This window comes from Hyaena hyaena, unplaced genomic scaffold (assembly GCF_003009895.1).
Source record: "Hyaena hyaena isolate Hyena2069 unplaced genomic scaffold, ASM300989v1 scaffold_392, whole genome shotgun sequence".
Classification (NCBI taxonomy): Eukaryota; Metazoa; Chordata; class Mammalia; order Carnivora; family Hyaenidae; genus Hyaena; species Hyaena hyaena.
This window is the reverse complement of record NW_024081017.1, coordinates 644355-669873: the sequence shown is the minus strand read 5'-3', so window position 1 is coordinate 669873 and position 25519 is coordinate 644355. Positions and strand designations below refer to the sequence as shown.

General features: G+C 60.0%; 3 protein-coding genes across 4 annotated transcripts; all 3 read left to right on the top strand.

The window, feature by feature from the left end:
- Positions 1-67: 67 nt before the first annotated feature.
- RAVER1 (ribonucleoprotein, PTB binding 1) lies at positions 68-14433 on the top strand. 2 transcript variants are annotated; one of them, XM_039250971.1, is made up of 14 exons: positions 76-317; positions 1667-1733; positions 3877-4346; positions 8230-8421; positions 8545-8674; positions 9034-9128; positions 10025-10112; positions 10411-10622; positions 10718-10811; positions 10887-11023; positions 11777-11851; positions 12342-12482; positions 12879-12962; positions 13060-14433. In XM_039250971.1, the coding sequence occupies exons 1-14, from the start codon at positions 99-101 to the stop codon at positions 13204-13206; spliced, it is 2151 nt and encodes a 716-aa protein (XP_039106902.1). In that variant the 5' UTR covers positions 76-98; the 3' UTR covers positions 13207-14433. The 2 variants fall into 2 exon arrangements, with proteins under 2 accessions (XP_039106901.1, XP_039106902.1); XM_039250970.1 differs by having other exon boundaries at positions 68-317; positions 10718-11023.
- A 135-nt stretch (positions 14434-14568) lies between these two features.
- Positions 14569-19485, top strand: FDX2 (ferredoxin 2). Its single transcript, XM_039250972.1, has 5 exons — positions 14569-14820; positions 14906-14960; positions 15084-15250; positions 18740-18827; positions 19061-19485. Exons 1-5 carry the CDS (start codon positions 14676-14678, stop codon positions 19215-19217), a joined length of 612 nt encoding a protein of 203 aa, XP_039106903.1. The 5' UTR covers positions 14569-14675; the 3' UTR covers positions 19218-19485.
- A 540-nt stretch (positions 19486-20025) lies between these two features.
- On the top strand, positions 20026-23671 carry ZGLP1 (zinc finger GATA like protein 1). Its single transcript, XM_039250958.1, has 7 exons — positions 20026-20162; positions 20355-20768; positions 21622-21707; positions 22078-22171; positions 22308-22433; positions 22579-22657; positions 23576-23671. The coding sequence occupies exons 1-7, from the start codon at positions 20026-20028 to the stop codon at positions 23669-23671; spliced, it is 1032 nt and encodes a 343-aa protein (XP_039106889.1).
- Positions 23672-25519: the final 1848 nt, after the last annotated feature.

The window sequence follows — 25519 nt, the reverse complement described above, 5'->3', positions numbered from 1 at the left end:
TGGGGCTTCTCCCGGCCAATCGGCGGACGCGCCCTCGTTGCCGCTCTATGCCGCTCCGCCCAGGCTCGCTGGTCCCAGAAGGCGCCGGGTTTCCCAAGATGGCGGCCGACGTGTCCGTTACTCACCGGCCCCCGCTGAGCCCGGAGACTGGGGCCGAGGTTGAAGCTGATGATGCCGCAGAGCGCCGGGCACCCGAAGAAGAACTGCCGCCGCTAGATCCAGAGGAGATCCGGAAACGCCTAGAACATACCGAGCGCCAGTTCCGTAACCGCCGCAAGATACTGATCCGGGGCCTCCCGGGGGACGTGACCAACCAGGTATGGGGGGGGGGAAAGAGCGTGGCGGGAAATACCACCGTGCGCGTGCGCGGGGGGAACCGGACGACACCAACACTGGGCTGCGTTGAGGGGCGTCGGCGGAGAGTCCAAGCGCGGGATCTGTGCGGGATCGGGAGAAACCAAGAGCAGGATTGAGGGGGGGCGGTGATGGAGGGAGAAACCAACTTTGGAGTGAGGGAGGACGTTGCTAGGGGCGACCACGGGCTTGGACGAAACCAAGTTATCTAAGGGGGCAGGGAATGGAAGGGGGCGGGCAACTTTGGGCTTGGGGAATTGTGAATGGGCTGCTATACTAGGGCTGTGGAGGTAGGGATGGCAGGTGGTCCCTCCTCTGGTTGTGTTTTCCCCCACCCCCTCTACCTTGGGGTTGCAGGACCTCGTATCCAGAAGGTTCAGGGTTGGCTAGAGTATGCCTTTCCCTAGCACGCGTTTATCTCCTCTGAGATCCGGAAGTTGTAGTAGCTTGTGGAGTCTTTCTTCCCCCAAAGTCCCTGGATTAATTTGAGAAAAATGGAGTCTCCTGTCCCCAGCACAAAGACCTGTGGGAAAGGGGGGGCACTGTTCTTTGTCCCCCACCCCCCACTAATATGGCCAGAGGTGCCCTTCTTTTGGGGCCTACATGGGGCAGGGCTTCCCAGTGCTCTTTGGACCCAAGGAGATTGCATCTAGTCTGCCCTGCCCTGCCGCGCCACAGTTGGGGGGGGGGTTCTTTCTCCCTGCTGCTGAAAAATCTCTGCTCTCTCACCCACCTGCACATCTGTCACTGACTCTCCGTGCCCATAGGTAGGCACATGGCTGGTGGGGTCCCAGAAGGGAAGGGGTGTGACTTGGCGACAGACCTAGGTCAGGTGCCACTAAGCATGGTCTAGCTTTTTCTAGAGCGGTGCTCCTAGTGCCTGCCATCTCAGCTGAGAGCCCTGTACCTCCTGCAGGGTGCACGGTATGCCTGGCAGTAGCTGGCCCCAGAGCTCGGCCTCGAAGTTGGTTTACAGGAAGGCCAGCCCTGTCGGCAGGAGGGAATTGGGAGGCAGGTGAAGCCATGTAGTGTGGGCTTATTAAGTACACAGGGTCCCCAGTCAGGTACCCGTGGGTGGCATTCCCTCTGCTGCCCCGACCGACTACAGGATTTTGGACACATTCCTTCTCCTCTCTGTGCCTCAGTTCCTTCATCTACCGAATGGGTTAATACCTCATTTGCTGGGGTGTCCTCCTTTGTAAAACGGGTCTGGTAATTGATCTGCCGTCTTAGCTGGTCCACGTGGAGGTGGCACCGGCTTGCGTCCTTCAGCCCCTGGTGACACCATATCCTCTGGCTTCTTTCTCCGCAGGAAGTGCACGACCTGCTCAGCGCCTATGAGCTCAAGTACTGTTTTGTGGACAAATACAAAGGGACAGGTTTGTGGGGCGTGTGGGTTGGGCTAGTGGCAAGAGGCAACAGTCCCTAAAGCTGGGAGGGTCCAGGCCCAGTGTTTCCTCTCCTGAACTTCAGGCCCAACACTGTCCCCTAGGCCAGGGCAGGACAGATTGTTGTCCCGGTCTGTCACTGACAATGCCTTGCAGAGATGTGCTCCAGACTCACCAGCACCTCAGGCACCCATAAGGTTCCAGGCCGTTCCTTCTCTCAATGTTCTTTATATATATATACACACGTATGTACGTATTTTAGTGTTTATTTACTTTTGAGAGAGTGACAGAGAGAGCACGAGCAGGGGAGGGGCAGAAAGAGAGAGAGAAGGAGACACAGAATCCAAAGCAAGCTCCAGGCTCAGAGCTGTCAGCATAGAGCCGAACACAGGGTTCGAACCCATGAATTGATGAGATTATGACCTGAGCCGAAGTCAGACGCCCAACGGACTGAGCCACCCAGGCGCCCCCCCTTCTCCCAGTGTTCTTAGCTGTCCCTTCTGCCATCTTCACAGTGCCCTGAACACCACACCCGTCATAGCGCTGTCACCCTGGACCATTGTCACCTTCTCACTCACCTGCCTCCTGCATCGAGTGGTTGGTTCCCTGAGAACAGGGAAGGGTGTCGTCAGCCTTGGCACCCGCCCCCCCCAGCCCCACCCCTCGCATGGGAAGCTCTCCGTGGATGTCTCTGCCTTAAACCTTCTAGGGCCGTTTTTTGCCATCTGTAAGATGGGTGAGAAGCAGCTGAGGACAGGTCACCCCTTGAGACCCACCTCACAGGCTAGGGTAGTTGTTAAGATCTTGGGCCCTGGAGGCAAATGGACCTGGGTTCAAGTCCCTGAGGCCACAGGCAAGTGATGTGCCCTCCTGAGCCTCAGTTTTCTCCCCAGCAAATTGGGCATGACCTGCTTGAGTTAGCCATGAAGCCACACGCACTAAAATACCTGCGGCACCTAGTAGACGCTTAGTAAAATATTGGCAAGAGCAACGCGTCACTATTTACTGAGTGCCTAGTAAGCATGTGCCAGGCATTGAGGATCCGGAAGTTAAGTGAACACTTTGATTCATAAAGTCTTCCAACAATGTTTGTTGAATGTTCTGTCCTGGGCACTGGGGACATAGCTGTTAACTGAACGGAGACAGTCTAGTATTCGAAGAAGGCTGTCATTCAAACCACTGCCAACATGGAGGCGACATGACCATTGGACCAGAAGCCACAGAGCCCTGTGAGAGCACAGGGCTGGGATCTGAAACAGGAGCAGTCAGGGGAGGCTTTGTGGGGGAAGTGATGTTTGCAGGCCGCTTGAAGGGTGGGGTGGGGTTAACCAGGTGACGAAGCATGGAGGGCAGTGTTCCACGCTCAGGGAAAAGCAGGCGCCGAGGCCCAAGGCGGAGTGTGCCCGGCAGGGTCTAGGAAGTAGTAGCAGGAGATGGGAGAGGAGGTCAGCAGGGCCAGTGGGCCAGGCTGCACAGGAGCCCCCGGCCCCTACAATGAGAGACCCCTAGGCATCACTGTGCCACAGTCTCGTTATCCTTTTGGAAAGTTCCCTGTGGCCGCTGGGTGGAGAGAGCAAACCAGGAATGGCAGCGGGGCGGAGGCTGCGGCGGGTGATGGGGGCCTGGATTTGAGAGGTGTTGGTGGCCTGGAAAGGTGGTGAGGGAGGGGTGCAGGGCAGGGTTCTGGGGTTTGCCTGCCTGGGTTCAAGTCCGGGCTCCTCCACTCGGGCACGAGGCGCTGCTCCGGGCATGTTCTCTTGCTGGTGAGATGGTGGTCGTCAGGAGGACCCCAGGGCTGTTCAGGGGCTCCAGCGACGACATGCTTAACCACTCCCACGTGTCACCTGAGTTAGCAGCCTTTAGGACCCAGCCAGGCGCACAGTAGGCTAGCGCTGCTGTGGGTTGGGAGCAGGGATGAGGGGCAGGAAGCAGGCCCCACAGAGGCAGGAGACACGTGTAGCAGTCATCAAGCCTGGCAGCCATCCCGTTCGGCCGGTGCCTGAGATGTTCTGGTTGCTGGGTATCCTGAGGTCACACGTGGAGGCTTAGAGGGAGGTGGCGGGCAGCCGCCGGGCAAAGGGGCAGGCCCTCGAGGGCCCCCACTGACCCCACGCCCTGCCCCCTCCCGCCGCAGCGTTCGTGACCCTGCTGAACGGGGAGCAGGCCGAGGCTGCCATCAGCGCCTTCCACCAGAGCCACCTGCGGGAGCGCGAGCTGTCGGTGCAGCTGCAGCCCACGGACGCCCTGCTGTGTGTGGCCAACCTGCCCCCCAGCTTCACGCAGCAGCAGTTCGAGGAGCTGGTGCGGCCCTTCGGCAGCCTGGAGCGCTGCTTTCTGGTCTACAGCGAGCGCACCGGCCACTCCAAGGGCTACGGCTTCGCCGAGTACATGAAGAAGGACTCGGCCGCCCGTGCCAAGTCGGACCTGCTGGGCAAGCCGCTGGGCCCGCGCACCCTCTACGTGCACTGGACAGACGCCGGGCAGCTGACACCCGTCCTGCTGCACTCCCGCTGCCTCTGTGTCGACCGCCTGCCCCCCGGCTTCAGCGACGTGGACGCCCTGCGCCGGGCACTGTCGGCGGTCCACACGCCCACCTTCTGCCAGGTGAGCCCTGTGCCCAGTGCGGGGGCCAGAGCCCCTCCCAGGGGCCCTTTGAAGTCACCTGCCTTTCCTAATCTCCCAGGTCCCTTTCAGTAAGGCAGTGGCCGTGCCGCTTTGAATGGGGTTCTTGTTCGAATGGCCACGTGGTATAGTGGGTGACAGCCCAGCTAGGAGCCAGATGGCTGGGGTTCAGATCCCTGCACACCCTTTAGCGACTTGCTTAACCTCGGTGGCCTCGGTCCCCCTGTAACACGCAGGTGAGACCACCTTGGTGAGAGCTCGGGGCGAGGCTCGCTCGCCTCTCGCTCTCGTGATGTTGAGACGTTTGTTGAGTGGCTGCTGGCTCCCAGGCCTGGCATGGAGGAGGCAGCTCCAGAGAAACCCACGGGCCATTTAAGCCTTGAGGTTAGGAAGCCGGGCTTGGTCGGATCCCAGCCCTGCTCTGTGGCCCTGGGCAGGTCACTCACCCTCTCTGAGTCTTGGCTTCCCTCCTCCCTAAGAAAGGATTCGGTGCGCACACATCGGGTTGGCAAAACGGTCCCTGGTTCATTCGAGTCAGGCTTGTCACATGCTTCTGTGTGTGCAGGGCGAGCCCTGGGACAGGCACGGGGTGGGGAGGGCAGGCCTGTAGTTCTCAGCCTGTAGTGTCACCGCAGAACGCCCAGCAGGGACGTTCCTTCACCCACTGAGCAGAGTCCTTGTGATCCCCTCGTCCTCACGCAGCCTGGAGAAGCAGGCGATGTCCCCCAGTGTCAGGGGGTGCAAAGAATTCCAGTGGCATGCCGAGGACGGGACAGCCAGGGCGTGACAGGGCCGGGATTGGAGCGCTGTGGCCTGGCCTGGTGGCGGCTGCTGTATGGCTCTGACCCTGGGTCTGTGGCCCTGGATGGGTCCTGCTTCTCTTGTGTAGAGGGGGTGTTGGGCCCGGGGCCGCCGACATTTCCGGACCCGTCTCCTTGCTCCCTTGGCATTTGGTGGGGCTGCTGCCTTCCGCTGGGGTCTTCCCGTGTGCTGGGCCCCGGGTGGGGCTCAGGACACAGATGACTTAGCTTGACAGCCACATCCTCTGGGAGGAAGGACAGCAGGGCCATGATCACCTACAAGTTCTCCGTCTGAGCCTCGGGCTCCCCCACCCGGAAGTGGGGCTCACAGTGCCTTGTGACTGGGTTGTAGTGACTGGCCGCTTGTTCCTTCTTCCGCTGACGCAGGTGTCCTGGTTGAATGGAGGGCGGGCCCAGGGGCGTGAGCCATGAAGCCTCAGGTGCCCTTTGACCCCTCTGTTCATCTGTAAGATGGGGCATGTTGGGAGAAGGTGCATCTGGGCCTTGGCCAGAGGTGAAGGTGGAGTGCTCAGTGGAGGTGGGCCGACGGCAGGAGCCACCCGGCCTGGGCACTCAGTGAGTGCACACCTGGGGCACCACCCTCCCCTGTCCCTGTGGGGCATCTTCCTGAATCCCCACAACCACCCTTCGAGGTGGCTTCATTTCCTGGCCCCGCCTTACACACGAAGGAAACAAGGCCCAGGGATGGGCCTGTGCACTGATCTGCCTGCCAGTAAGGTGGGCTGGGAGTCAAGGTCAATCAGCTGACCCCAGGGGACCCACACTCTTACAGTGGGCACCCTCACCATCCAAAAGGCTGGACGCTGAGCCCGGAGTCTGCGGTCCGGGGGGGGGGGGGGGGGGGGGGGGGGGGGGGGGGGGCGAGTGTTATTTTCCACATAAGAAAGGAGGGGCGTCGGGGGGGGCTCAGTCGGTTAAGCATCCGACTTTGGCTCAGGTCATGATCTCACTGTTTTTGGTTTTTAGCCCCTTTTTTGGCTCTGTGCTGACAGCTAGCTCAGAGCCTGGAGCCTGTCTTCAGATTCTGTATCTCCCTCTCTCTCTGACCCTCCCCTGCTCACGCTGTCTCTCTCTCTATCTCTGTCTCTCTGTCTCTCGGAAATAAAAAAAAAAATTTTTAAAGTTAAAAAAAAAAGGAAAGAAAAGAAAAGAAAAGGAATCCCGTAGCTCAGGCCAGTGTATGTCATATCTGAATGCCACAGACGCTAATAGAGCAGGTATCTAGGTAAGAAGTCTTTCCTGCTTTATTTATTTTTGTGAACGGGCGGCCCAGTCTTGTTTTGAAATTCAGCACGTCCAGAAAGGTCATGGGTGAAGGCTCCCTCTGGCCCCACAGCGCCTTTGCCTGCAGCCCCTGCTCAAACCAGTTTGTTGTGTCTCCTTCCAGGGCGATTTTATCACGCATTTCAAACAGATGTGCATGTGCCCTTGCATTCCCCTTGTCCCTGACCCAGATACTGCCATGGCTGCTTTGGTTTGTTCTTACGCTCTTTCTTGGGCATATTTTCGTGTTTAGGCACGAGAACTTTCTCATTCCTGTAGTGGCTGCGATAATATTCCATTTTGTGGATTCTGCTGTCTTCTGTGGATGGACACGGTCGAGCCCAATGTGGGGTTTGCACTCACGAACAGTGAGATCATGACCTAAGCCATAACCAGGAGTAGGATGCTTAACCAACTGAGCCACTCAGGCGCCCCAATGTTTACTTATTTTAAAAAGAGAGAGTGCAAGCAGGGAAGAGGCAGGGAGATAGGGAGAGAGAGAATCCCAAGCAGGCCCCATGCCCTCAGCACAGAGCCTGACACAGGACTTGATCCCATGAACCGCGACATCATGATCTGAGTTGAAATCAAAAGTTGGACGCTTAACCGATTGAGCCCCCCAGGCGCCCCGAGCAGCATTGGTTCTTGAGACAGCCGTGGCCACACTGGGGCGGGTAGTCTCCTTGAGGGCATCAGCCTGGCCTCGTCTGATCCCGGTTCCAGCAATGTGGCCTGAGCAAAAGGACTGCCCTTCTCCGAGCCTCAGTTTCCTCACCTGCTACGTGGGCGTGCTGACGAGGCCTGCCTCCGCGGTGTGGGGAAACAGCTCCTGCGGCACCCAGCCCGTGGGCGTGCAGGGGCCAGTAGGGAGTCCTCCCTCCCGGTAGCCGCCTGCTCTGGGGCAGCATCCGCCCACGATCCCGGCGCCCACAGTGCCCTGAAAACCAAGAGCTTTGCTCCCTGAGTGGGTGGCAGGCTCTGACCTGACCCGACAGGGGGCCGTCTGTGGCCTTTATCTGTCGTGCTGCAGTTACCTGTGTGTCTGATTTATGAGAGCCCCAGACCCCACTGGGGAAGCAGACATGTGACACACGGCTCATGCTGCCTCCTCCCTTTCTCTGAAAAAAGTCAATCCTGGGACACATCTGGCCTCAGGGTCTGGAGAAGGGGCTGTGGGCCCGAAGGACCAAAGCGCAGCTGTCAAGGGAGGGGGAGGGGCTTCCATCCCGACTGGCCTTGCCAGCCTTGAACCCAACTTGGAGGCTACGTGCCTCACCCCCAGGCCATGTGCCCTTCCTGGTCCCTCCGGCCTGAGGCTCATGGTCGACCAGCGCTTCACAGCCACCCGCCTCTCCTACCAGCACCTCCTCTCCTCAGCTCTGTAGCCTGAGCGAGCCGCCCTGCCCCCCTGAGGGTTCCTGCACCTGGCAACCCCAGTCAGGGCCCCAGAGTGGTGCTGACCCGACCCGTGCAGGGTCAGGTCAAGTCCCAGCTTTGCCCTCTCAACAGCAGTGTGACCTTGGGTCTGTTGACCGCTCTGATCCTCAGTTGTCTTCTCTGAAATATGGGTAGGATGCAGCCTCCTAGGGTCGTCGAGAAGATTCCAAGAGCTAATGCAAGAACAGGGTCCTGAAGAATGTAGGGCCAGGAACCCACACCCCTCTGGGAGGTTTGCTGTCAGGATCTGAGCCCGGTCTCCGTTGTCACTTCATGTGGACGGGGCGGCCACTGTGGCTTGGGCGCTCACGTCTGCCTCCCCCTGTGCCCCACGCCCCTGCCAGCTGGCGTACGGCCAGGACGGGCAGCTGAAGGGCTTCGCCGTGCTGGAGTACGAGACGGCAGAGATGGCCGAAGAGGCGCAGCAGCGGGCCGACGGCCTGGCGCTGGGGGGCAGCCACCTGCGCGTCTCCTTCTGTGCCCCGGGGCCCCCCGGCCGCAGCATGCTGGCGGCGCTTATCGCGGCCCAGGCCACGGTGAGTGTGCGCCGGAGAGGGGTGCCTCCGGAGGGTCCAGTGGGGGGGTGACGGGAGGGGGGGCGAGCCCGCCTCCCTGTGCCCACATGGGCCCCCAAGCCACTCTTCTGTTTCACTCTGCAGGCCTTCAACCGGGGCAAAGGGCTCCTGCCTGAGCCCAACATCCTTCAGCTGCTCAACAACCTGGGGCCCTCCGCCTCCCTCCAGCTGCTGCTGAACCCCCTGCTCCACGGCAGCGCAGGGGGCAAGCAGGGTAAGGTGGGGCCGGGCAGAGTGGCGGCTGGGGTCCCTATCGCACCCAGCACCCTGGCCTCCCCAGACTGTTTTCCCATCTAGGCTGTAAGGGACTGGGACCCACGAGTGGGTACTGGGCTGAGTGGCGGTCACCGGAGGGAGCTTGTGCCCTGAGCCCCTCCCCGGGGGAGCAGAGCCTCCCACAGTGAGGCAGGGTGGTGGGAGGGAGCCCTCCCTCCCCGCAGCAGACTCCCTCTCCTGGACCCGTTTTTGGGGCACGTCCATTGCTTTCCGGGAGCTTCAGACCTGGGCTTGTGCTTCCCCGGGGCAAGCGCCCCCGCCCGTGGCCCGCTTCTCATGCCGCTGGGTCTCCCCCAGGCCTGCTGGGCGCGCCTCCGGCCATGCCGCTGCTCAACGGGCCCGCCCTGTCCACAGCCCTGCTGCAGCTCGCCCTGCAGACCCAGAGTCAGAAGGTAAGTGCGTGCCCAGCCCGGGGCCCTGGGCCTCCCCGGCCCTGCCCTCCCCGGCGCCTTGTTCCCCCTGTTGGCTTGTGTCAGTGCAGTGATAGGACACCGGGGCGTGTCCGTGGGGCTCAGTACACGGCCTGGTCTGTCGCAGGCACTCAGGACTCAGGAAGGGACTCGGTCTAGGAAAGAAAGTCCAGGCTCCGAGGGGAAGAGTGCAGTCTCGCTCCCACCGCCTCAGTGCACGCACACGGGGACGCGTACAGACAGAGCACACATAGATAGGTTCAGGCACACCGCGTCCCCACTCTCGGTGCACAGGCGCAGAGACCCGGACGCAGGAGGCATGCGCACACGCGTGCAAGCAGACACACCACACACAGACACACGTGCCACTGACCTGTCCGGTTTGGTTCGTTGGGGCCAAGTCAGTGACACCGGTGTGTTTGACAGTAACTAATGGGATTAGGGAGTTAGGGGCTTACGCCCCCTGCGGCTAAGAGCGACTGAGTCCACGTGTGGCTGCTGCACACTGTTGGACGCTGTACTTCCGTGGTAATCAGCAGGGGGCTGCGTGTGGGTGTGGGCAGTGTGCCTAGGACTGTCCTCCTGCGCAGGGGATGACAGGCCCTGACACACTGAGCACATGGTACACGTCCCCTGGGTCTCCCCAAGGTCTCAGATGGGCCCTGGTAGGCAGGAGGCCCTCTGTCTCCATGGGACAGCTGGGTGGGTGACAGCTGAGAGGTCGCAGATGCTGGCAGATGCCGTGCGTGTCTGCCCGTGATTAGCCGTGGCCTGCGCTCTGGGTGTGCTGGGTGTTGTGACGGTTGAGACCCTGGGCGCCTGCTCTCTGCTACCCAGGCCACCCTGGCCATCCCCAGCTGATTGTGCTCTGTCCGCAGAAGCCTGGGATCCTGGGAGACTCTCCCCTGGGCGCCCTGCAGCCTGGGGCCCAGCCGGCCAACCCCCTCCTCGGGGAGCTGTCTGCAGGTAACACGGACCCCCGCCCCTCCTCATCTTTCTGGGCCCCTTCCCGCTTTCCCTTCCGGAGCCCCTTTCCTCACTGGGCCTGGGCAGATGACCTCCTGTCTCCGGGTCTCAGTGCTCCCGTCCATCAGTTGGGCCCCCACCTCCCAGGGTGGCTGTGAGCATCCTGGGAGTTGACGTACTTAGAGGGCTCTGTTCACTGCCCAGCACGTACCTGCTGGTCCTGGTCCAAGCAGAGGCTCGGGGCCCCGAGAAGACGAGTCTAGTATGGTTGGACGCCCACACTGCCTTCTCTCTGCAGGGGGGGCCCTGCCCCCGGAGCTGCCACCCCGGCGAGGGAAGCCACCGCCTCTGCTGCCGCCATTGCTTGGCCCCTCTGGGGGTGACCGGGAAGCCATGGGCCTGGGTCCCCCAGCATCCCAGCTGACTCCACCACCTGCCCCAGTGGGACTCCGAGGCACAGGCCTTAGAAGCCTCCAGAAAGACAGTGGGCCTCTGCCGCCGCCCCCTGGGGTAAGGCTCTGCCCCACGTCCGGTACCCTTCTAGGCTCCTGCCCTGTGGGGGGCCGCCCCCAGGGGCCCTCACGAACCCAGCCCTTCTGCCACAGGTCTCGCTGCTGGGGGAACCCCCAAAGGACTTCCGGATCCCCCTGAATCCCTACCTGAACCTACACAGCCTACTCCCAGCCAGCAACCTGGCGGGTAAGGAGGCTCGGGGCTGGGGAGGCACAGGGAGAAGCCGCCGCCCAGCTGAGGGCCACCTGCCTAACCCCCCAGCCCCCGGAGGTGGTGGCGGAGGTAGTGGCAGCAGCAAAGCCTTCCAGCTCAAGTCCCGCCTGCTCAGCCCTCTCGCCAGCTCCCGCCTGCCCCCCGAACCAGGGCTGCCCGACAGCTATGGTTTCGACTACCCCTCGGTGAGTACTTCGCTGCCATGTGCTCAGCCCTCCCGAGGGCCGCTGCCGTGGCCCCTTGTCCCCTTGAGAGCAAGTCATTCTCCGAACCAGTATTTCTCTGATACTGGCTGCCCGGCAAGCACGAGGGAGACAGCGGGGAATGTGCCAGACGCGGTCCCTGCCCTGAGTCTCCTGTCTGTCTCTGCGCATCAGACCTGGTTCCCGTCTGTCTTTCTCTCCCCAGAGGCTTTAGGCTATGCTTCCCCTTCTTGGAGACCAGGCTCAGTGTCCTGTTGATCTCAGTCCTGCTGTCCCTTCCTTGATTCCTGTGTCTGTTGCTGGAGAGCTGCTCCTTCTGTGATCGCAGCCTCCTCTAGGTCTCTAGGTCAGACGTGGCAGCCTGGCCACCGGCAGGCCCCCCGGGGTTAAAAACTTTAACAACTGAAATACACGTCACTGGCAACACACAGAGGAGTTCACACAACCCGGATGCCTCGCTGGCCTTGAAGAACTCCAAACACCTGGGCCCGTGGGAGCCACATGCCTTCACAGCAGCCATCTCTGGGCCTGGGGTGTCCCCACTCCCGCCAATGGGGTGCACTCTCTGTCTCACTCCAGCTGCCCCACTCTGCAGTTGGAAGTTGCCCCCACACAGTAGAGCGTGCCCCCTCCTTGGACGGGGCCGACTTCCCCGGTAACAGCTGTGCCGTGGGGCTCAGCCGGGGGTGAGGCTGGTGGACTCCAATCCAGCGTGCTTCTCCCACTCTCATGCAGGACGTGGGACCTCGGCGGCTCTTCTCCCACCCCCGGGAGCCAGCTCTGGGGCCTCATGGACCCAGCCGACACAAAGTAAGAGCTGCCCGTCCAGCTCATCTCCTGGGTGTATCAGTTAGCCTGTGCTGCCTGACAAGCAGCCCCACCGCTTTGTGGCTTAGAACAGCGAACATTTTATTTCTCACCATTCTTCCTGGCGGCAGGTGGGTGGGTCTCTGTAGTTACGTGACATGTGACCGTCACATGACAGCACAGCTGGGGCTCAGCAGTCTGCAGGTGTTTTAATCACATACCTTGCAGCAGAGGCCTCAGCTGGGATGATTTATCTGCTGCTCATGGAGCCCGTCCTCCAGCAGGCCACCCCTGTGTGCTGTCCTGCATGTGGTGGCGGTTCTGGGGTTCCCCAAGGAAGGAAGGGCAGGCCCCTCTGCCTTTACAGTCATGCTGCCGTCCTATTGGCCAAAGCTAGTCACATAACAAAGCCCAGTGTCATTTGGGAGGGTCTGCAAAAAGGGGTTGGATTCTTCAATAATCCGTCTCACTCAGCCTGGCCCCCTCTCTACAGATGTCCCCCCCGCCTAGTGGCTTTGGTGAACGGAGCGGCGGGGGCGGCGGGGGGCCCCTCTCCCACTTCTATTCGGGCTCGCCCACTTCCTACTTCACCAGTGGCCTGCAGGCTGGCCTCAAGCAGAGCCACCTTAACAAGGTGAGGAGCCTCCCCAGCTGAGGACAGGTCCCCAGGGACAGGCAGGATGCAGGAGGCCTGTGACCTTTGGTGCCTAGGCCAAGACTGGGGTGGTGACAGTCAGGGCTCAGCTTTGTGAGGGCCGGTCTGAAACAAGCTGTCCTCCCCACACCTGTGGGGCTTGCGCCTGGTGTCGCCCGGCCTTCCTGGCCCCTCTCACTCCCTCTCCCGGAGCCCACGGTGTGGCCGACAGTAACCCCAGTAGATAGATGAGCAAATAGGCTCGGAGAGAAGCAGTCATCCTCTCCCGGTCTCCCAGCTAACGAGTGGCAGAGGCGGGATCTGAGCCTGAAAGCCCCTGCCTTTGCCCTGGGGGCTGCTTCCTCTCCCACTGCATCTGTCTCCCGTGTCTCCTAGGCGGTCGGCTCCTCTCCACTGGGCTCTGGGGAAGGGCTCCTGGGCCTCGGCCCTGGGCCCAATGGCCACAGCCACCTGTTGAAGGTACGGGGCTGGGGAGGGGCAGCGGGGGCATGCCGGGCTGGGGAGCAGTGGCCGCCAGACGGCCCCTGACCTGCCATCCCCTCCCCTCTGTCTCCAGACTCCGCTGGGTGGCCAGAAGCGCAGCTTTGCCCACCTGCTGCCCTCACCCGAGCCCAGCCCGGAAGGCAGCTACGTTGGCCAGCACTCCCAGGGCCTCGGCGGCCACTACGCAGACTCCTACCTGAAGCGCAAGAGGATTTTCTAAGGGGCCAGTGCCAGAGATGCTCAAGGGCCTGCACCAAATCGCTTTTGGGTTTTCTGGTGTTCTGTTTGTGTCTCTCCCCCCCCCCCCCCGTAATAGAAAACTCTCTGAAAGACTTTGGTGACCAACCAGCCGGAACCCAAGGAGTGTGGGGGAGTCTGGGGGGCCCTGTGCACCTCTGGCCTGCTCCCAGCATGGAAACTACAGCCTTAAGAGAGAGGGGCCCTGGCCAGCTCTCTCCCCCCTCCCCTGCATCCGCCTGTGTCTGTCTCTCTGGGAGTCCTCTCCTGCCTCGTCACTCCTGCATCTTGGCCTCTCGAGTGCCTTGGAGGTTCCCCTGACCTCCCGTGAGGGTCAGAGACTGTCCCCCTTTTTTAACTTTGACAATTGACTTTTGTTTCCTTTTCTAATTTGTATTATTTTTTAAACAATCCAGGACGACCCCCAGCTCTGATTCCTTCAAGGTCCAGCATGTCTGGGCCTTCATTCCACACTTCCGGTTTGAGATGGCTCAGCCCTTTTCCTGTCATGCCTGCTGCAGGCATGGCTGTGTCCTGTCCCTGCCTGCCTCCTCTGGCCTGCATTCCAGCTCGGGGCCCCCAGCCTCCTGCCGCACTTCCCTCGCCTTCTGATGCCTTAAAGCCGGGTCCCAGGCCCTGCGGTCAGAGCCTCTTAGATGCCGAGCTCCGGAAGCTTGACTCAGGACCAAATGGCTCTGGCCTGGGGATTGGGCCCCTCTACCGAGTCCCCACTCTGGGGACAGTAAAAGGCCAAAGCCTTGGTTTTGGCAGACCAACCCCATCATCCCTCCTGCCCAGGCCTAGGGACAGAGACAGGTTTTCTCTGCCAGCTTAAGCCAGTCCTGCTGTCAAGTCTGTGGGAGTCGGGTATTGTGCATCTCACTGAGCCTCTGCTGTCTCCGCCCCCATGTTGAAGATGAATTCCACCTCTCCATCCCCAGGCTAGATCACCTGGAGCTGGCCTCCCGCGGGCCCAGTGTGAGTCCAGCAAGTTCAGGCAGATGAGCTCTGCCCCTTGCCCACCAGCAGGACCTGTGGGCCTGAGGAGGTCCTGGGCCCTCCCTCTGGCGGCTGGGCCACCAGCTTCTCTCCCCTGACTCTGGGGGGGGCCGGGGTCCACATCCACTCCAGGGGGGTGTCGTCTCTCCAATCCTCTCACAGACTTTTCCTTTGCTGAATTAAAGTTTGTAAGTAAATGGTTTTAAAGAAAGCAGAGCTGGCTGGTTCTTGGGACAAACGGTGGGCCGGGGGTGCGAGGTCAAGGGTGGCCCCGCAGGTCTTTAGTGTGGGTGAGCCAGCCTGGCGCCCCCCTGCTCTGGCGGATCCTTCCTGGAGGCCCTCCTTTCACAAAGCCCCGCACAATCGGCCGGGCTTGTATTCGGGCAATTACGGGCGCATCGGTCGCGTGGCTGCCACTGGGCATGCCCAGCCCCGGGTCACGTGACATCTGTCATGGCCGCCTCCGTGGCCCGGGGAGGCGTGAGTGCCAGGCTTCTGCTGCGGGCGGCCAGGCGAGCCTGGTGGAGCCGGCCTGCAGGCTCCTGGGGGTCTGGGGAGGCGGCGGCGCCAGCGACCGCCAGAAGATTCCGAGCGACAGGTACGTGGGGCGCCTCGGGGGCTGGCGTCAATCCGTCGGACGCCCGCAAGGCGCCGCGGGGCCGCTCACGAACCGTGTTTTTCAGGCTCGCGCCCGGCGGGGGAGGAGGAAGCCGGCGGCCCCGAGCGGCCCGGGGACGTGTAAGTGTAGGGGGGCAGGCCCCCCATTCTTTATCTCGTGAGATTCCTCCGGTCCCCACCTTGCCCTGCGGCCTCACCTTTGTCCTATTCCCCCGGCTGTCAGCCCCCGCCCCCCCATCCTAGATTCCACCTGGCCACTGCGTCCATCGTCAAGTTTGGCATCTGCACCTCGTCTGTCCCCAGGGTGAACGTGGTGTTCGTAGACCGGTCAGGCCAACGGATTCCGGTGAGCGGCAGAGTGGGGGACAATGTTCTCCACTTGGCCCAGCGCCATGGAGTGGACCTGGAAGGTGGGAGCCCGGCACAGGGAACTGGGGAGGTCCTTGTCTCTTGTTTAAAAAGACCCGCAAATCAGATACGGTTCTCCATTACCTAACGCTCCCATGGCTTCCCATCAAACATGGTTAAAATCCAGACTCCTTCCCAACGTCTCAAACTCTGACCAGCTTTAAACCTCTTCACTCGCTCAGCAGTTATTTGTTGAGCACCCATTAGAGGTTCTTTTTTTTTTTTTTTAATGTTTTATTTCTGAGCGAGGTAGAGAGACAGCGTGAGCAGGGGAGGGTCAGAGAGAGAGGGAGACACAGAATCCAAAACAGGCTCCAGGCTCTGAGCTGTCAGCACAGAGCCTGACGCGGGGCTCAAACCCATGAACCGTGAGATCATGGCCTGAGCCGAAGTTGACGCTTAACCGACTGAGCCACCCAAGCGCCCCTCATTAGAGGTTCTTTAAACCGCTCCCCTCTGGGAGCTTGCATTCTCTTCCTCCTTCTCTCTAGTCTAGACTCACTGGCTTTCTTGCTATTCCTCAAACAAAAAGCCCAGTTTGTTCCTGCCTCAGGGCTTTTGCACTCATGGCTCCAGACATCTGAAATCCTTTCCCACCAGATCTTCTGGCTCCATCTCATCCTTCAGGTCTCAGTGTAAATGTCACCTTTCTGACAATCTCATCGCCTCAGCCCAGCTAAAGTCCCCATCCCCAGTCACTCTGTCATCTCCATGTGCTTTATGGCCTCGTTGCTTTCTTTCCATTTCTTCGCCTGTCCTCAGAATGAGACCAGAAACCCTCTTTGCCACTTATCGGTTGCCTGTCATGCTATTTAGATGGAACAGGTATTAAATCAATGTCTGTTGAATGAAAGAAAGAGCAGACATTACCTTAAGCGTGTTAAATACCTATTGACTGATCAGATCTTCATGGCAACGTTATGTGATACGGTAGATGATCTCATTTTATAGGTGAAAAAACTGAGGGTTAAGTTGACAGGGTCTAAGGTCAAGTAAGTGGCAAAACTAGATGTCAAGCCAGCTTATTTTTTAATTTATGTTTATTTATTTTTGAGAGAGAGACAGAGAGCAAGCAGGGGAGGAGCAGAGAGAGAGAGAGAGACAGAATCTGAAGCAGGCTCTGGGCTCCGAGCTGTCAGCACAGAGCCCGACACGGGGCTCGAATCCACGAACTGTGAGATCATGACCTGAGGCGAAGTCAGACGCCCAACTGCCAGAGCCACCCCGGCGCCCCAAAAGCCAGCTTATTTTAGCCCCTAATCTGTGCTGCTCTTCTGTGCACATTGAATACCTACTGTGCGCCAGGCAGCAGTGTATAAAACAGACAAGGTCCCTGTTGTTTCACGCCAGTTCCAGCCTAACGGGGACAATGATCTCACGAGTAAACATGTAATTATATCACGAGCAGCTGGAGAGGTCGGTCTCAAGCAAAAATGTACCGGGTTATTGGTTGGGTGAACAGAATACAGAGCCTGAAATATTGAGTCATTACAGGGGGCAGAGATACTGCGGGGCTGGGCCTGGCAGGCCTACCTCAAGTTCTATTCTGGAATCCAATCACCAGGAGTTCAGGACAGAGATTGGAACGTTGAGTTTGAGAGGCAAGTGGCCTCTGGTCAAATTTTGCCTGTTACCAGCTGTGGGACCCTGAGCAAGGGTCCTTAACGTCTCTCCATCTCTGTTTCCTCCCCTGTAAAATGGGATACTCGACTTACTGTCTCACTGGGTTGCTCTGGAGACTTCCACAGATCCCGTAAGTAGTGCCTAACACCTGGCACACAATTAGTGCACAGTGACAGGTCGGGACCTTTACATTAGGTCATCTCTATCTCACGAGGTGGGGATGCTAACGAGGTGGGAAACAGGGCCGAGGAAGAGCTCCCTGGGGCCTTTTCCCCCAGGAGATGGGGAGGTGGGCTAAGTCACCAGGGCCCCCAGCGAGGTTCTTTGGGTCAGCTTCATCTTCATTGTCCAACGTGTCAGGAAGAGAGAATTCCGTCCCGTTCACTTAGAACACGTGTCTCTTGAGCATCCACAGCACGCCAGCCTCAGTGCCAAGTGCAAAGAGAGGAGGCCAGGATGGCGGAGCATAGGTGAACCCAGGGATCAGATGGTAGTTTTGGATTGCGGTAAATTCCATAAAGAAATTAGAGTCGCCAAGGCGAGGGGGGAGGATAATAAATAGGAGGTGGGGGGACTGGAAGACAGTGGAGTTGAATCCCTGAAGCCAAGAAGGATCTAATCACGGAAAGAGCAGAGAGAAGAGCACTTCAGGGCAAGGGCACAGCAAGTGCAGAGGTCCTGTGGTGGGGACGAGCTTGACATGTTGGAGTTGACCAGGGGGCCCAGTGTGGCTGATGTGGAATGAGTGAGGGATCGGGACGATCTCAAGGACTGGTTTTATTCTGGCTCTGAGAACCCTTTGGAGGGGCGCCTGGGTGGCTCAGTCAGTTAAGTGTTTGACTCTTGGTTTCAGCTCAGGTCACGATCTCACGGTTCGTGGGTTTGAGCCCCGCATCGGGGTCTGTGCTGACAGTGCAGGGCCTGCTTGGGATTCTCTCCCTCTCCCCTGCTCGCTCGCTCTCTCTCTCTCCAAATAAACTATAATTTTTTAGGGGCACCTGGGTGGCTCAGTCGGTTGAGCATCTGACTTCAGCTCAGGTCATGATCTCATGGTTTGTGGGTTCGAGCCCCGCGTGGGGCTCTGTGCTGACAGCCAGCTCAGAGCCTGGAGCCTGCTTCGGATTCTGTGTCTCCCTCCCTCTCTGACCTTCCCCTGCTCACACTGTCTGTCTGTGTATCTCTCTCAAAAAAATAAAACATTTTTAAAAAATAAACTATAATTTTTTTAATGTTTATATCAGAGAGATAAATAAATGAACTTAAATAAATAAATAAACTTAGAAAACCCCAGAAAGTTTTAGGCCAGGAGGGATGTTTTCCCCACGCACAGTTCCCAGTGATCAATCCAAAAGTTGGGAATGTGTCCAGGGAAAAGCAGGAAACCCCAGCTTCTACATCCTGCAGCCCTTATGTTCTGGTCCCTTCTCCTGCCACACTAGGTGTTGAGTGAGCTGGTCCCATCCTTAGGAGCAACGGGGAGATGGGAACCCATTTGCCCAGCATGGGAACCGGGTCCCAGCAGGGGCTTACAGGCTACAGGGACCCTGCCCGACCTTTCACCTCTCGGCTACACGGAAATCAAGTCCGTGTTCCTCCAGGGTGCCATGCACGCGGCGCGGGCCCCAGCCTCCTGGGGGGAGGGGAGTCCTAGGGAGACGGGACACCCAGCCATCCCTTGGCAGGCTTATCCACAGTTAGGGAACAGCTAACCGAGCAAATGACAGGGTGGAGCGTCCACGCCGTGCGTGCTCAGAGGACGGAGTGAGGAGGTCGCCCGGTGAAACACAGGGCCTCTTCTTCGTGTCTCGGACTGAAGGCACCTACCTGACCGTGTCCCTCACCGTCACTTCCCCACTTGTTGCCCCCAGGGGCCTGCGAGGCTTCCCTGGCCTGTTCTACCTGCCACGTATACGTGAGCGAGGACCACCTGGACCTGCTGCCTCCTCCTGACGAGAGGTGAGCGGGGCGGCCCCCCCCCAGGCCTGAGCCGTGGGGCCGCGGAGTCTGTGTGCCTGCTGTGCGGGGCCATCCTTCTCCCGCCGCCTACCGCTTTCCTCCCCCTCGCACCCCGCCCTTGCGGCCATTTCCCCTGGGTTTGGGCAGCCTGCTCCGCCCTGCCCTTCGGGGCGTCCTTGCTAGGCATCCTGCCCCCCCAGCCCCCACCCCCGCTGACCCTGTTCTTGCCCCAGGGAGGACGACATGCTGGACATGGCCCCCCTTCTTCAGGAGAACTCCCGGCTGGGCTGCCAAATCGTGCTGACTCCCGAGCTGGAAGGGGCCGAGTTCAGGCTGCCGAAGATCACCAGGAACTTCTACGTGGACGGCCATGTCCCCAAGCCCCACTGACGCGGGCAGCCGGGGCCATCCCGGACACCCGTGGCCCTCGGGGCCAGGACTGGAAGAGTAGCCGAGCTGCCAGCCCGGCCCAGAGCGTGGACAGGCCCGAGAGAGATGTCGGGAGCGACCAGAAGTCCAAAGCCCCTGCTTCAGAGAGATCCCGTGTCCAGGCTCTGGTTGGGGGGCCACCAGCCCCTGCTGGGGGAGCCGAGGCCAAGCTCACTAGAATCAGTGGGTGGATAGGGTGGAATCTGACAATAAAACTGGCTCACAGAGACCTCCAGCATCTTGAGTGTCCTTGGGTGTGGGGAGGGGGGCCGGAGGGGGGCAGGCCTGGGGTCTATGGCTGCATCTTCTATACCTGGACCCCCAACCCTCCCCTCTCATAGCAGCGATTGGGCAGCGGGGGTGGGGGGGGCCGCTGAGGTAAAGACCTGGAGCCTCCCTGGAGGAGAGGGCGTGGGAGCCCGAGCACACGTGGGTCGGCTTGGCAAGGCCCCGCCCCCGCAGCCGCGGAGGGATTTGGAGGGGTCCGAGCTGGCCCCGGCGGGGTGCGAAGTCCACCTGAGCAGGGTCGCCCGAGTGGCACCGAGGCTGGCCCGAGGCGCTCGCAACCGGGTGCCGATCACCGGCGACCACGGATCGCCGCCGCCGGCTAGAGGCGCCCGACCCCGCTCGCCCCGCCCAGGTGGGGCCCACCGCACCCTCCGCAGAGGCGCCCCCGCCCGGCGCGGCCCGCTCCACTCAGGTGGGGCTCGTCGAGTGGGCCCGGAGGGGGCGGGGCCGGGAGCGATCAGGGAAGCGGGGCTGGGGCGCAATGGAGGCCCGGTCAGCCCCGGACTTCTCTAAGCTCCAAGAGCTGCTGGCGTCGCCGTGTCTGGACCCTAAGCCGTCCCAGGCGCCCCCTCTTCAGCAGACACCAAGGACCCCAGGATGCCCCAGACCCAATGGCAGGTGCGTTAAGGAGCGGCCCCTTCCCCAAAGCCGACCCAGTGGTCAAGGGTCAGGCCCTGCGGTTCCTGGGGTTATCTAGCGGTCACGGTGTTAGTTACTGGTACTCAGAAAGAAGAAGTTCTGGTCCCCAGGGATAGTTGGGGTCATATGGGGGTCAGAGGCCACGCAATCCCCTTAGCCCGTGGCTCTGAGGACTACACAGGTGCTGCCCACACTGTCCCTTGTCCCCAGGTCCTTCTGGCCTGCACGCCAGGACTCCGTGTCTGCCCTGCGTCTTCTCCAAGAAACAGCAGAGGAGCTGGTCCAGCGCCCTGCCCAGGACACCCAAACCCTGGGGGCTTCCCGGGAGCTGAAGCCCTTGGGGTCTCTGGGACCCTCGCCTCTAGCAAGGGAGGCCGAGAACATGCTGACCCCAACCAACCAGCAGTGCTGCAGCTGGGGCCCCCCTGAAGCTCCCCCGGCCCCCTCAGCCCTACCCCAGAGGAGGCCCCGGAAGCAGTCAAAGCCCCACCGGGGCGCTGAGAAAGTGGATCCCCGGTTTGAGGGGGTGACCCTGAAATTTCAAATAAAGCCGGATTCCAGCCTACAGATCCTAGCCAGCTACAGGTAGGGGCTGGCCAGAGGAGGGCGCCCTTTTCGCAAGTTCTAGTGATAATGGTGGGGGCAGGGCCCTCCAGGCATCTCCTCACAGGCGCCCACACCAGCCCTACTTTACAAATAGCTCATCTCTGAGCGAGACCTCAGGCTGGTGCCGGTCCCAGCCCTGCTGCTCTGATGCAGCAATGTCCTGGTCTGAGCATAGGTCCTCTTTTTTTCTTTTTTTCCATGTTTATTCATTTTTGAGAGAGAGAAAGAGAGAGAGAGAGAGAGAGTGAGCAGGGAAGGGGCAGAGAGAGAGGGAGACACAGAATCCGAAGCAGGCTCCAGGCTCTGAAATGTCAGCATAGAGCCCGACATGGGGCTCGAACTCGTGAACCGTGAGATGGTGACCTGAACCGAAGTCAGTGAGCATAGGTCCTCTTTATGAGATGGGCCTGACCATCCCGAGGGCCGCCGCTACGGCTATTTTTTTCAGTAATGTTAATGACTGCCGTGTGTCACAAACAACAATAAGAGGTAACAGGCAGCACTTGATGTGTACGGGCTCGTTGAAGCCTTGTGAATCCCATTTTACAGATTTCGAAACTGAGGTGCAGAGGATGAGCTCACTTGTCCAGGGTCACGCAGTGAGGACTTGGGAGAAATGGGGTCTCAAACTGACAGGCCGGCCCCAGGCTCCCTACCTCTTCCTATGATGATGATCATCATCATTATTACTAATGAGGGGCAAGGCCAGGCCTTTGAAACATCAGATGCCTCCTTGGGGGATGCTTGATACCCTGACAGTGACTTGTCCTTGAGGGGCGCTGCCCACGACGAGGTACAGATCCCCCACTGCTAACTCCTATCTGTTCTCCAGCCTGGCCTGCGGTAGCCGCTCCCAGGGTCCCTCCACAGGCCCTGCGGGGGGCCCTGAGGCCAGCTCAGGAGGCAGCGAGGCCCTGGGTGAGTCCTGGAGACTTGAAAGCTATAAATATCTGCGGGGGGGGGGGGGGGAGAGAAGCAATTTCCCATCCTCTGTCTTTCTTCCCGTCCTGCTACCCCATTTAGAACCATCCAGAAGGAGTCATGGTGCACCTCCCTCCACTCGAGCTGAGTCACCCCCACCCCCAGTTTCCTCCTCTGTTTAGCTTTGCCATCTGTCTCCTTTCCTGGCTTTCCCTCTGCCTTAGATCTGGTAATACCCGGGGCTGGCCCGGAGCCGGGTTGTGGGGGGGCCCTCCCAGAGACTCCAGCAACATGCCCCACCTGCACAGGCCTCCTGAGCCCAGACTCTTGGCGCCTCTGCCCCTCACCCTGACCTCTGCCCCCTCAGGGCCCCGGTGCTGTGCCTCCTGTAGGACCCAGAGGACCCCTCTCTGGCGAGATGCTGAAGACGGGACCCCGCTCTGCAATGCGTGTGGTATCAGGTCCTCAGGACGGAGGGGGGAGCGCGGGTGCCTAGCCAGTGTGGGGTGCTGGGACGGAAAACACCGCCGGGGAGAGTGGTTCCCTTGCGGTAGTTTCTGGGCCTGATCTTGGTGTCTTATACCCTCCCCCCCCCAGGTACAAGAAATATGGCACCCGCTGCTCCAGTTGCTGGCTGGTCCCCAGGAAGAATGTCCAGCCCAAGAAGTCATGTGGCAGATGCGGGGTGTCCCTGGGCCCCCACCAAGGCCCAGCTCAGGAAGGGTAAGTCCTTCCGCACCTAGCCGGGCCCATCCGGACTCAGTTTCTCCAGGGAGGAGATGGGCCGAAGCCCTGCTGGGAGGAGTGGGGGAAAACGCTGGCATCTTCGGTGGTCCAGCCTGACTCTTCTCTGCCCCCTCCCATTCAGGGATCCCAGGTGGAAGACCCAGGCCTCAGGCTCCAGAGCCCCAGTCTCGGGGGGCCACTGCCCCCCATCTTGGCCCCTGGTCCAATCAGGCTTGGCTGGGCCTCTTCTCAGAAAATGCCCTCAGCAGTGACGCTCAGGTTGTTAACAGCAATAACAATAAAGAACAAAACTACTCTGAGAAAGAGCACTGTGACTAGGAACCGTCTTGGGCACTCTCCCCCCCTCCCCCACACCCCCGGGGCTTATGGGGGCGGGTGTTTTCTCATTTGGGTTCTGAGGGACTTGCACAGCCATCTACATAGGCACCAGCCCGCCCTGCGGGGAATTAGCCACCTTCACCACAGCGCCCCATACAGGGCGGCGACAGCCACCACATGCACAGACAGACCACACAAGTAGACGGACACGGGACACACATATGGGGCACCTGTCTGGCTCAGCCAATGGAGTGTGCGACTCTTGAACTTGGGGTCGTGGGTTCAAGCCCCCACGCTGGGCGTAGAGATTACTTAAAAAATAAGATCTTAAAAAGAGAGACAGGGGCACCGCCTGGGCGGCTCAGTCGATTGGGCGTCTGACTTCGGCTCAGTTCAGGTCATGACCTCACAGTTTGTGGGTTCCAGCCCCACATCCGGCTTTAGCCCCATAGGAGCCTGCTTCAGATTCTCTGCCTCCCTCTCTCTGCCCCTCCCCCGCTCACTCTCTCTCTTTCTCTCGCAAAAACAAACAAACATAAAAAAGACAAGACAGATACATGTGCGTGGGCTGACACACTCACACTCACACAAGACACACGGACAAACTCCCGTGTGCTGACACTCACGAGACACACAGACCGCACACTGAGGTCACACATCTGCTGACAGGCACAGGTGTCCACAGACGCCAGACACACACGTCAACACACAGGAAGTACACATAGATGATGACACACATGGGCACACAGCGATGCATGCGCCGCAGGCCCTTTACCCCTCCGCCCCACCCCTGCCTGCAGAATGTCACCTTCCTGCGTCTCGAGGCCTACCAGTCCCTGCTGGGTCCCCCGTTCCTCTTTCAGGATCCCTTCCGCCCCACCAAAGTGTGTCCCTAGCCTGAAGCCAAAAGCCACATGGGAGAGGAGGGCCCTGGCCAGACCTCAGCCCTGTCACTGTCACCGGGACACACAGGACACCAGTGCTCACTGGGAGGATGGGTGGGATGCAGCCAGGGTGGGGGTGCCCCCCCCCCCGACAGTGAGCGAGGCCCTGCCTGGTCACATACTCCAGGAAGGTGAAACCCCCTTTGCCTCTCCTGGGTGAGCCTGCGGGGAAGGCCTGGCCTGGATTCCTGGGCCCTGGGCCCCCTGACCGCTGGGCCCCACTGTTCCTCAGCTCCGAACACGCCCCCCAGCCTGGGTCCCGGTAGCTGCTACCTTCTCATTACTGGGGGGGAGGGGCTCAGCCCCACACCACAAATTCAGAGAAGCCTTCCTTGACACCCAGTCTAAAACAGACACCCCATTCCCATGCTACATCGGGCTCTAGTTCAGCTCCCTACTAGTCTCCCTCTTAGAACCTACCAGAATTAAAAAAAAAAAAAAAAAAAAAAAAGAACCTACCAGAATTTCCAAGTTTCTACCACTCTGGAGTTATTTCATTCCCGTTCATCTCTCCACCTGGACCGTGATTTCAGAGGTCCAAGGCCACATCTGTGTCCCTGACCATGACAGGCCACCCCAGTGCCCAGAATGTAGTTCCATGGGGATTCACACTTGAACACACAGAGGTCTCAGACTGTGTGTGAGCTCAGTCTTTTTTCCCCACCTATTCGGCCTTTATGGACCAGCTCCTATGTGCCAGGCCCCAACGGGGACACTATATGGTGAGCGGAACAAAGATCCCTGCTCTAGTGAAGCCAAAATTCGAACGTGACAGGAAACAAATATTCAATTAAATACCCAATAAGTCACGATTGGTGCCACAGAGAAAATAAATTATGTAAGGAGATAGGAGTTGGGGGGGGGTACTTTAGTGATGGTCCTCACTCACAAGGCCTCTCTGGCATCTGTGTAGAGGCCCGTAGGAACTACATGCGGGACTTGGAGATGAAGACAGTCCAGGTAGAGTGGATGGCAAAAGCAAAGGCCCTGCGGCAGGCCTGACCTTGTGAGACCCCAAGGCCGGTGGGAGTGGAGAGAGGCGGTTAAGGGGGCGTGTGTGACAGTAGAGGCTGCACCATGCATGTGCCTTTTTGCCTTCTGTACCCTGGCTAGGCCTCTAGGCACCGCCCCCCCCCCCCCCCCCCCCCCCCCCCCCCCCCCCCCCCCCCCCCCCGGCGCAACCCCCTCCCCCTTTCCTGATCTTACCTTTGCTCAGGAAATGCTTGCCTGGGGCAGCTGATGGACTGGGAGCTGTCCTGGACCGCTTCCCTCTCTCGGGCTCTGTTCCTGCTTTGGAGGGAGGCAGAGACTGCAAGGGTGGGGGGAGGCCCAGCTGTTCTCTCCTTCTGCTGCGGGGAGGGGAGGGAGACGGTGCTGTGCCGTGGGGGCTGCAGCTGATACCCGCGTGCCTCTTCTGAGTTGTGATGGGCAGTCAAAAAGCAGGTTAGGGGTAAACTGAGCCTCCGTGGATGGACATGGGATGGAGGAGGCATGAGGGTGGGGGCAGGGATGCACCCTTTGACAGAAGGGACATCTTGGGGACTGAGGCTCATAACTGCAGCCCTTGTCTGCATTTAATCAACCTGGACAGGAGCTCAATGCCCAGACCCCGGGGGAGGGGCCTCCACCCATCCTGGGAAGGCAGCCTCAGCTCTGCCTGGAACAAGGCCTGGGGAATCACCTAGCTCCCACCCCCATGTGTTTGCCGGGTTAGAGGGCAGCGCGCTGGACGGATGAGATAAGGGGTAGGGAGCTGGCGGAAGGCGTGCAGTCCCCACCCCGGCCCAAGGGTCAGCTGAG